The sequence below is a fragment of the Endocarpon pusillum genome (assembly GCF_000464535.1).
Source record: "Endocarpon pusillum Z07020 unplaced genomic scaffold scaffold3643, whole genome shotgun sequence".
NCBI classification, from domain to species: domain Eukaryota; kingdom Fungi; phylum Ascomycota; class Eurotiomycetes; order Verrucariales; family Verrucariaceae; genus Endocarpon; species Endocarpon pusillum.
The window spans coordinates 276,444-286,962 of record NW_006916345.1 but is presented as its reverse complement, the minus strand read 5'-3'; the positions used below and the strand labels follow the sequence as shown (position 1 = coordinate 286,962).

Genomic DNA, 10,519 nt, shown 5'->3' with positions numbered 1-10,519 from the left:
CTACTATTGCACAGGATCCATTTTCCTGGTATGCTACCCATTCCACCCACAGACCCGTATTGTCCTTTTGAGGTCTTTGATTTAGCATATCGAGGCAAAGTGATGTTATTTATCCATTTATCTCTCCAGAAGCACACTGCTAACATATTACCCACCAAGCTCTCCTACGAGACCTTGCAAGCTCGGTTGTTGTAGTAAGACGGGGGTCTGCGGATTAGGGCCAGATTTTTGCGCCGCGGACGTCTGCCAGTCCAGTTGTGATGCCAAAAGCGAGTGCGATCCAGGCTGGGGAGCACAGTGGTCCGACAGGGAGAAGTGCCCGTTGAACGTCTGCTGCAGGTAAAGTCGGATGCGAAAATGGTCTCAGTATGCGTGCTGAGTCTTCACCCAGCAAGTTCGGATTCTGTGGTACGTCATGTCGACCTCTTCTGGCTGAAGGCCTGTATACGATGCACCGGGAGCACAAATGGAGGCTCCTGCGCTTCCTCGACGAGCGGGACATAACGTGTTACTAACCACTCGGATTTCTAAAGGCACCACAAAAGACTTTTGTGGTGAAAAGAAGGTCAAAGCTCCATCCTGCTCAGGGAACAGTGCCGGCGAAAAATTGATTGGATACTATGAAGGCTGGTCATCCACTCGAGCTTGTGGCGGAAGTGAGTACTTTCCAGCTACACCAAGCGCTAAGAAGATGAAAGGTCTGACGCACCCATCCACCAGTGCTCCCCGAGGATCTCTTTGTCAACCAATACAGCCACCTCAACTATGCTTTCGCTTTCATTGACCCCAACACTTTCGCTATCGCTCCGATGGCTGAGCTCGACAAAGAACTCTATCCCCGGTTCACCGCGTTGAAGGAACAAAATCCAGGACTCGAAACCTGGGTCCGTCAAGCTCAAGCCCCTATTTCGGTATTTTGGCTGACTAATGATAACGACACGATAGATTGCCATTGGTGGTTGGTCGATGAATGACCCAGATCAACCGACTCGTGAAACGTTTTCGAAATTAGCCGCGTCGGAAAGCGCACAAGCAAAGTTCTTCAGCTCTCTCGTGAATTTCATGTCGAACTACGGGTTTGACGGAGTAGACATTGACTGGGAGTGAGCAATCTGTCACCAAGCTATGTGACGTAGGACGACGCCTAGGACTGACGATTTTGAACAGATATCCTGTCGCACCAGAACGATCAGGCAATAAAGCAGATTTTGACAACTTCGTCTCGTTCCTTAAAAATCTTCGCAACGCCTTGGGCTCTGGTGGGCGCAAATATGGCCTTACAATCACACTGCCAGCATCGTATTGGTATCTGCAGCATTTTGATCTCAAAAAGATGGAAGATAGTTTGGACTGGTTTAATGTTATGAGCTATGATCTGCATGGTCAGCCTACCCTCCAGGATAATCTTCATGGACAGTGCATCTGAATTGACAAACACCAGGCACCTGGGACTCCACCAATCCTTATGTAGGATCAGTAATTGGCGGTGAGTTTTCTCTGACAGATTTACCAATCCTTATGCCAATGTTTTCAGCCCATACGAATCTCACGGAAATTGATGCAGCCATGGAGCTGCTTTGGCGTAACGACATTGATCCCAAGAAGGTGGTCTTGGGAACTGGCTTCTACGGTCGAAGTTTTACGCTCGCTGATCCGTCCTGCAAGAGAGCTGGGTGTCCTTTCAGCGCAGGTGGGAATCCAGGACCTTGCACAGCGTCTGCTGGTATGCATACATAAGACGGCCATTGCCAAAACCTGCCATATTCACACTAAGTCGATTAGGCACACTCTCGTATGCGGAGATTGGAAGGATCGTCAGCGCTGGTGCCACCGTAGAGGAGGACCTTGATGCAGGGGTCACTATTGTCACCTGGTATTTCGGAACATGATTTCAAAACCTATTACCAGGCCTGATATTTGTGTCCAGGGACCAGAACCAGTGGGTGTCATACGATAATGAGAACACTTTGAGAAGAAAGGTGGAATACGCCAATAACAAATGTCTAGGAGGAGTTATGGTGAGTTTTCGAGAAATCCATGCTGGCAAGGATGGCTCACAATGTTTCAGGTTTGGGCTGCTTCGACGGATGATGGTGAGGGTACCGCCATCGCAGCGCTCTCTGGTGTTGCTGGCAGAGTAAATCAGCCTCAAGCTTCCCTGTTTAATTGGCCGAAAACGCCAATAGGGCAATGCGTATTTCGCCCGAGGCGCCTGCGGAAACGCACTTTGCTAATTGAGTTCTAGGTTTGGGGTGAATGCGGTCTAGACTGTCCTACTGGCTTCACTGCTGCAACGGGGACTGGAGGAAAGGTCAGCGGGCTGGCCGGAATCTTCAATGGATGTAAAGAGCGGGAGAGTAGATATTATTGCTGTCCTACAGGCAGTAAGTCTCCGCTCCAAGATGCTAGAGAAGCACTGTCCTGACGAATTTAGGTGAACCGAAATGCGAGTGGAAGGGTCAAGCACCGTAAGCCACTACGGGCAGCCGTTTCTCTTCCAGGTGTTCGTGAGAGAAATGCTGATACATGGCTCAGGTTTTGTGGTGCGACATCTGGTGGTAAATGTGGAGATGATCAGGTAAAAGTGACTTCGGACAGCCAGGGAACTGGCAAACGTAAGTCATCAGGCACTTTGCTCTATGTTGCTGCTGCAGATTCGGCTATTGACTGTCTGTGAAGCTTGCTGGACAGGGCACAAATCTTTGTGCTGTTCGCATACAACCGCAACATCGGATATCGGACAATGCAGTGAGTGTGCCGTCTGATCTCGAACGAGTACTCGCTTACAACGTGGTAGAGTGGTTTGGGGCCGCTCCAATCTGCACCACAATTGGGATTCTAAATATTGCGGCGACTTATTTCACGTCGGCGCCGTGCGAGGATGCCCATCCAAAACAGCTTACAACGGGAAAACAAGGAGCGGGAGGAGAAAAACCCTGCTTGTACAACGCTGGGTTTAAGTCTTATTGCTGTAAAGATCCGAGTGAGTACTTCCCGTGCCGCGGAGGCTGCCTCCTGACAACCACACCACAGTTCCTTTCAAGGGTTGTTCATGGCATCAAGGTCGAAGTTCCTGGACCGCTTGGGCAAATTCTGTCTTTTTTCAAGGACCAGTGGGTGCCTTACTCAATCTCGGTGCACCTTTGATTGGCCAGAAATGCGAGGGACAGTGTCCCAGAGGCCAAGTACCCATCGCGACGTGAGTTACCTTTCTGAGTCGTTGAACCTAGCAGGGAAGGCGTTTATCACGAAATCGTATCTCTCGGTCCCCTGATTTGCAATGAATTTCCCTTTCGCCGGAGCGTCGACTGATCCCCATTCTCCCTTTAGTGATGGTCTGAATTGCCAGGCTGGCACGTATTCCTACTTCTGCTGCGACAATCCCAATGAACCGACGGTAAGCGAGCAAATCCGTGAAAAGGTGGTAGTGCTGATCTTACCTAGCTACCAGCTCCGGCGGATGCCGTTTGTCCATCTCCTCCACGTATCCCAGGAAGAAGTTCTGACCCGGACCCCGATGGACCTGCACCTCATATATTCTCCGCGTCGTCCTATTTTGATCAGGACTGTAGTGTTACCAGCTCACAAGCACTCAAGAGAGCACGTGACCTCGAATGGGCCAATTCATCCTCACTCGAATGGTCGGATATTGCCAATGACATCTCGTTACTCGACATCAGAGATTTGGATAAAAGAGCTAGGGCGTTGCCGAACGCACTAACGTTCTGTTTACCTGGACAACCTAGAACCGTTCTTGTCCCGCAAACGTATTCAGGCTACAGAACGGTAGCGGGGCTCGCGAACAAAGGCTGGATTCACGTGGCAAAACCACTTGTGTGCGGTGCCCTTGGTTTGGCTGTGGATGTTGTACAGCCAGCCAACGTCAACTTTGTGACAGAACATGTGTTCGAGAAGAAAACGCTGCGCAATGCTCTACAGTTTATGGCAGAGGGAAAGCTCCCTGGCGGTGGCACACTCTCACAGGGTGCTGCGAGTGTGCAAGGAATCTTTTCTAAAAATGGAGTGAGTACTCGTGGTGCCACAGCAGTCACTGGTGCGAACATTGAACTCATGTAATATGCAGATCTTTTTTCAACAATGGCCTGGGGGTTTAACTGTGGGTTTTGGAGCAACTCCAGAGGACACATCTTTCGGAGAATTAGGTCACCCGGCTCCAAATCTGAATGCGGCTAATCTCCAAGTTGTGGATGCCGACCTGAATGCGATTAAGAACTTTGTACGTTCATTATGGATAACCATGAGGTTGCCATGCCGGTCACTGATCAACTTGCAGATCACGCAGTACCAGAATTTCGCAGCAGACAGCAGCTGGGACACTTACACTCCAAAGCAGCAAACGTCTTTTTTGAGTGATGTCGTCGAGTAAGTCTTTTCAGATGCCAAGTCGGCAGGAACATACGATTAGGAAGAGCGGCTAAGACGAAGACAGTACCTTCAACTACATGAAACTGGCACAGACCACCGGCTCGTACAGTGCTGCCTTCAGGGGTCTTGTGTCCTTTTGGTTAGTGCTAAGAGAGGACCAGGTAGCGGACATATTGCTGTAGCTAACCAGGCCCAAGGAAACTATTCGCTAGAATCCCTGGCGCTCAGGCCAATTACGATTACGCAGGCGGTATGATAGGAAGATCTTCCAAACCGCTTCGTGACTGATGGTGGTATAGCTTTCGAAGAGATCGTCAAAGCAGATCTCGCCTACCAAGTCACCAAAGCTCTGGAGTTCTTCACCAAACGAGTCACGGAAGCAGAGACGTACTGGAATTCAGCTACTGGTACGTGCCGCTCTTCTATCTGCCCATCTACCTGAACCATCTACATGATTATCCACACAAATCTCGCTATGAGCAGCAGAGCTGACTACTTAAATGCAATAGCCAAAGTAGTGTTTACTCCACAAGAGATCAAAGACAATCTAGCGGCCCTAGCAGATCTCGCGAAGAACAAGGCAACATATATCAGCTTAGATACCACAGCGATGCTGAAGTAGGAGAGGCACTTCTGGAACATGCCTCGAGCACTCTTTCCTGCATATCGGAGATCCTACTGTGTGGATAGTAAGCGATGGTTCCGGTGTAGTTAGATTCTATGTATTTTCCCGAACAGTAAATGCAATCCGAGGTAGAATCTAGTCTATACGGTTTTGAGGCTTTCCTCGCGCTTTATTGTCTTTTCCACGGAAAGGAACGAGTTGACAGAAATTAGCCACCTCTCTCCCGGTAAATGGGGCCTGTATCTATTCTGTGAATTCCATATCGGAAGGCATTGCACCAAATCTCATTTTCTTTAACGTGACTTCCCAGCACATCTGGATCCATCATATCGTCTGCCGTGGCGGCGAAAAGATCGTTGAGCAAGGTCTCGACGGCGACGTTGAAGTAGCCACGAAAGTACTCCACTTGAGCATCATTATCCTCCTCCTTTTTGTCTCCTGCTGCTGACGCTGCTGGCTGATTTGCACTCCGCGTGACGGCTACGACGTATGGGATCTTCTTGCGTTGTCGGCGAGATGACTCAGATGGCATAGGAGAATCCAGTATTGATTCCATACTCGCTTGATTGATACAGAGGCACACATTATGTACCATGCCAGATGACAAATTTATGTCTTGATATTTGCTTTATAGGAGGAATAGAGTGATATGTTAGTCTTCTGGGACGCAGGAAACTACTGCGACTTAGATGCAGTGCAGAGGGAGAAGAAGGAAGGACATAAAACATTAAGGAGTTAGCTTACGTTATGATGGTAGCTGGCGACGCGTCTTCTAACTCGGGGTCCTCAATCCAGTGAAAATGTAACTTTTGCTTTGCTTCCCGTACACCCGGTATGGCGAAATCGTCTTCTTGAAATTGCTCATCAATCATCTGATCCCACCGCCGTCTCATCGTCTGCCAGCGTGCCTCATCTGCGTAAGATGTCGTACGAAACACCACGAACCCCCACTGTGGCCACTCACGCCCGTTTCTTTGCGTTGCGAGATTCATGGTCTCCAAGTAGGGTGGAGGGTCGCGAACGGGAAGAGGGGCGTCAACAGCAGCAGCGGCTACTGCTGCTTGCTTCCGCTTCTCGCGCTGCTTCCAGCGTTTGAAGGATTCCATCTGGAATTCTTCCATGCCCTCCTCACCCAGCTCGGCGCGCAGACCTTGACGGAAGGTGTCCAATTGCTCTGGGGTCAGTGTTTCCCTCTCTTTGTCGTCGGCGTCGAGCATACGTTCGCGGTCCCAGCCGGGAGGGTAGTACCATGGCGTCTCATTAGACATGATGATGGGTAGAGATTTTGATCCGGCTTTTCAATTTGAGAGTTGCAGATGAGTTAGATAGAAGCATGAAGCTTTAGAAGCCCTTAATGTATAGTTCATAGAACGATTAGGTTTCATAGAACAGTTATGAATCAAGGCTGTTTGATCAATCCGTGGGTAAATTTAAGTGGGTATCATGTATGTGACCGTATGTTGTGTGATATTCGAGCCAGGGCTTGCCAGTGCACGTGACAATGTTTGACCGTCTAGCCACCGCCACTGACACGTGATCATACTGGTTATAACTGTTGTAGGCACTCATGCTAGGAAATCAAACACCTTTTCTACTTCTGATTTCATACCTGGTAGTTTTGTATAAGGTTCTTGTACGATTGGTTATAACTTAATATCCCCTGGGTCACTAATGAGCACGCTTCTTTGTTGAGAATAGCGTTGCCGTGATTTAGTGTGGTGGTAGTACTATCAAAGCTTGGCAAAGAACATCAAAATCTCAATTACAACTTTTCAACCATTTTGACTTCAAACTTCATCATTTCTACACCAAAACAGCTCAAATTTGTTTTTCCCGTTGACGTTACAATAATCTTAATACTACATAAATACAACTACGACTTATAACCGGGATTAGGTTTGATAAATCACTCTTGACCCGTGGCAGGAAGCGAGAGCCAAGCGAAAGCGAGGTGACGTGGGAAAAAGCCACCAGATTTGCCATGCCCGCTTAGGAATATCGGTTTTAGTGAGTAATTGATGAAAACTTCGAAGCACAGCTATGTTATACTTGCAGTCCGAAAATGTGGTTCGAGCTTGTATTGCCTTCAATCTTCCGCAGCATAATACGTCTCGATATCTAGGCTTCATAGCTCTCGGTATGGACCGCTTACTTTGAAAGGCTGGGAAGATCTCTGGATAGGTGTGTCTTTTCATTGAGTATCATCACAAGCGTAGAGGGTGAGCTCTTCTGGTTTATTAACAATTGTTCTTCCAGACTTCTTCCTGTATTTGCTTCTTCCATACATCGTGAGCGCATCGATCACGAAGCGCTCTAGGCCTCTCTATTGTGCATCTGACCATATGTCGACCACTTCTGCAATGACGAGGGATCCCAGCGCCTCCAATTACCCAAGGCCTTCGCAACCTAGATTCCCACATCTCCAAACTCTTCAGTGGTGCTGCCCCTCAGACCAATATTTCTGAACATGGCCGGTCGTTCCTGAGGTCTTTGAGTCCAAACGGGTCGGGTGTCAGTGACGGCCACTCATCTTTGTAGCCCACAGTCTCCGCGGGCTGATCGTTAAGGAAGCTCTTCGACGATCATGAGACGAAAGACATCTTGATCACCTCAAGTATCCCTACAGATCAAATTTAGCAATCATCTTCTTTGGCACCTCACATCGTGGATCCGATGATGCTGCATCGAGTGAAACTCTACGACGAATTGCCTCAGCAGCGCAGTTCGATACCGCAGGGCCTATCTTGGCTGATCTAGATCCTTCGTGTGGAAGTGCCAAGCTTATGAGCTTAGTGAAGTGTTCAGTGATAAGCTTGATGAGAAAGGCTTTTGCATGTACTCCTTTCAGGAACCCCAGGGAAAGGTGGGTGTCGGGCCACTAAGACATCTGGTAGGTATACGCATATGCATACCTCTTATATTCAGATTCAATAAAATATCCCGTTCCGTTCCAAAGCCGCCCAATAAAGCCCACACCTGAAGTCCACCTCCGCCGATTTCATCACCGTTACACCAGCACTGCCACCCTGCCCCAGCACCCCCAGATCCACCCCATCGAAAGAGCCGACCTGATTCCACCCAGGGCCTCTTTCTGGATTCTTGGCGAAGCCCGCCCACGCAGCTTGCATGTAGCTGCTCAGTGCGACTTCCTGGGCGGTGGCGTTGACGGATGGGTAGGTACCGAAGACGAGCGGGACTTGAGTGCCATGGTAGGCACCGCCGTTAGGAAAGGCTTCGTTGTTGGGGAAGGTAGCATTGAAGATGTAGCGCCAGGTTGGATAGCCGGCTTCGATGTTGCGGGATGCGATAAGGCTAGAGACCTAGATGTGGAATCAAGTGAGACAAGGTTCGATGTATGTGACGGAAGGGTGAAGGATGGGTGCGGGAGAGGGAGAGGGAGATATGGGATGAGGTTAATGTACACATTGAGACCTAATTTCGGTGTCGATCTGCGTTATGATATCGTACTCTGTATTCAGACCTCCTTGGCCGATCGGGTACGCGGCGACGATATCGGCGCGCAGCTGTGGTTCATCGGGAAAGGAGTTTCCAAGGGAGGCCATGAGGTTATTCAGGCCCAGTGGCGTGCGAGCTTCCTGCGCAGTGGTGCCGAGCATGAGCGGCACATTGGCAATGCGCCTCTCAGAGCGGGCTTGGGAAGGGTTGGCGAGTTGGGTGACGTTATCGACAGTGGGGATGAAGAAGAGGGAGGCGACCTCAATGATTTCTTTGATCTTCATGGCGTCAGCGGCTCGGACGCATGCCAGAGCATCCCTCACTGCGGAGCAGTTAAGAGCTTCGGTGAGAGATTGCCATGCCGCAAGGCCCACACCCTTGGGAAAGTAGGTCCCGTAGGTATATTGGCCACTCTCCATGATGGCCGCTCGGAAGGGTGGATCTTTCGGTGTGGTGGTGACCAGGTTATCGACCGAGCTGCCACCAGCTGACCACCCGAAGATGGTCACCTTGCTGGGGTCGCCGCCGAAGTGCACGATATTGGCCTGGACCCAGGCTAGAGCTTGCCGCTGGTCAAGGAAGCCTGCGTTACGAGAAGCCAAGGGTAGTTGGGGCGAATTAGAGAATCCGAACACTGAAAGGAGGCATCAATCTCAAATATGGGCAGCATGGTCTCAGGTAACCTACCATTCGTTCGATAATTAGGCGCAACCACAATGACGTCTTGGTATGCTGCCAGGACAGACCCATCATACCACAGATTCGACGCCTGCCCCCACTGGAGCGAGCCGCCGTACAGCCAAAACAAGATAGCTCGTCCCCCGGGGGGTGGCGCGGTGGATGGAGCAAATACGTTGAGATATAAGCAGTCCTCACTTTCAGCAGGCGGCGGGCCCCCTGGATTGTTCCAGAGCCTTTGAACGAAGTCCCGAACTTCCTGGGCATCTTCCGAGGATTAGATATTTCGGTGTTTCAGTAATTTTCAAGTTCTCTTACAGGGCCACTGCTGAATGCATGCTGGCTTGACAGCAAGGACAGACAAAGGCTGTGACCAAGGCCGGGGATCTTGCGGAGGGGAGAACCGTTCCGGAGGGGAGTTCGCAAAGGGGACCCCAAGGAACTTATTCACCACAGCCGTTGCGGAGGGGAGTGAGGTCGTCGTGCCGACGAGAACCCCGGACGCCAGTGTCACCGTTGGTGCCGAGTCCCATGCATCGCAGTGACGCGACGAGGCCTGACAAAGGGCTGGCAGCAACAAGAAGCAGCCGGACCACAACCGAGTCGAAAGGACAGATTTCATAGCATTCATGAAAAGCATGTCCACCCTGCGGTGGTAAGATCGATTCACCTACAAAAGATTATCCTCTCTCAGATAAAAGCGAGGGTGAGCAGAGTACATTACTAATTTACTAATGTAGTTAGTACTGCGGTATCGGGCGGAATTCTGTACCCCGCCCTGGTGAAAACGCTATTACTAAGTATTCGGTAATTGAGATTGGTCAGAAATCCTCGCGAGTATCCGTGGCCCAATGGGCGGAGCCCTAGCAGGGCCCGAAGCTTGGCGCCAAAATTTACGGGAGTTCTCAGATCCCCTTCCTCTCCCCCCTACTTCATTCCCCTATTTCTCTACCAATACTCACTCAAATTTAGGGAATAATGAGTTCTGAACAGGGAAATAGACGGCGCGTCTGCCGAAAGTCTTATTCGATAGATCCTCCTTCTCCTGCGGCCCCACGAACGCTAAAAACGATGCTTGATACGCCGCGCCGCACGCGCCTCCTCGCCGATGCACGCCACACAGCTGGCAAACTACCTCGCACAGAGCTATTTAAGATACATAATATATCTGAAACAACTGGCTATCGAATCATCAAAGAAGGAACTGCGCGCCGCAGTCAGAAAGTCCACAATCGAGGTCGAAAGCAAGTACTTGCTCAATATGAGTGTGAAGCAATTGAGGCAGTAGAAGATGCCAATTTTGGCTTTGCTTCTTCTAGTCATTTCAAGGTGGCAAAGACTATTGGTATAGCTAATGGCTCTGAACGTGCTATT

At 50.0% G+C, this 10,519-nt stretch overlaps 3 protein-coding genes across 3 annotated transcripts; 1 reads left to right on the top strand and 2 right to left on the bottom strand.

Moving 5' to 3' along the window:
- Positions 1-368: 368 nt before the first annotated feature.
- Positions 369-5,008, top strand: EPUS_03520 (uncharacterized protein; the record flags this gene model as incomplete). The annotated part of the gene is made up of 23 exons (XM_007804876.1): positions 369-408; positions 534-656; positions 721-884; positions 946-1,103; positions 1,168-1,382; positions 1,442-1,486; positions 1,535-1,723; positions 1,783-1,873; positions 1,928-2,018; positions 2,069-2,137; positions 2,246-2,384; positions 2,435-2,468; positions 2,536-2,615; positions 2,750-2,983; positions 3,034-3,199; positions 3,331-3,397; positions 3,445-4,023; positions 4,085-4,237; positions 4,295-4,383; positions 4,451-4,525; positions 4,584-4,636; positions 4,686-4,793; positions 4,896-5,008. 23 exons carry the CDS (start codon positions 369-371, stop codon positions 5,006-5,008), a joined length of 3,075 nt encoding a protein of 1,024 aa, XP_007803067.1.
- Positions 5,009-5,219: 211 nt separating this feature from the next.
- Positions 5,220-6,279, bottom strand: EPUS_03519 (uncharacterized protein; the record flags this gene model as incomplete). The annotated part of the gene is made up of 2 exons (XM_007804875.1): positions 5,220-5,637; positions 5,756-6,279. 2 exons carry the CDS (start codon positions 6,277-6,279, stop codon positions 5,220-5,222), a joined length of 942 nt encoding a protein of 313 aa, XP_007803066.1.
- Positions 6,280-7,938: 1,659 nt separating this feature from the next.
- On the bottom strand, positions 7,939-9,785 carry EPUS_03518 (uncharacterized protein; the record flags this gene model as incomplete). Its single annotated transcript, XM_007804874.1, has 4 exons — positions 7,939-8,331; positions 8,434-9,101; positions 9,155-9,412; positions 9,464-9,785. 4 exons carry the CDS (start codon positions 9,783-9,785, stop codon positions 7,939-7,941), a joined length of 1,641 nt encoding a protein of 546 aa, XP_007803065.1.
- Positions 9,786-10,519: the final 734 nt, after the last annotated feature.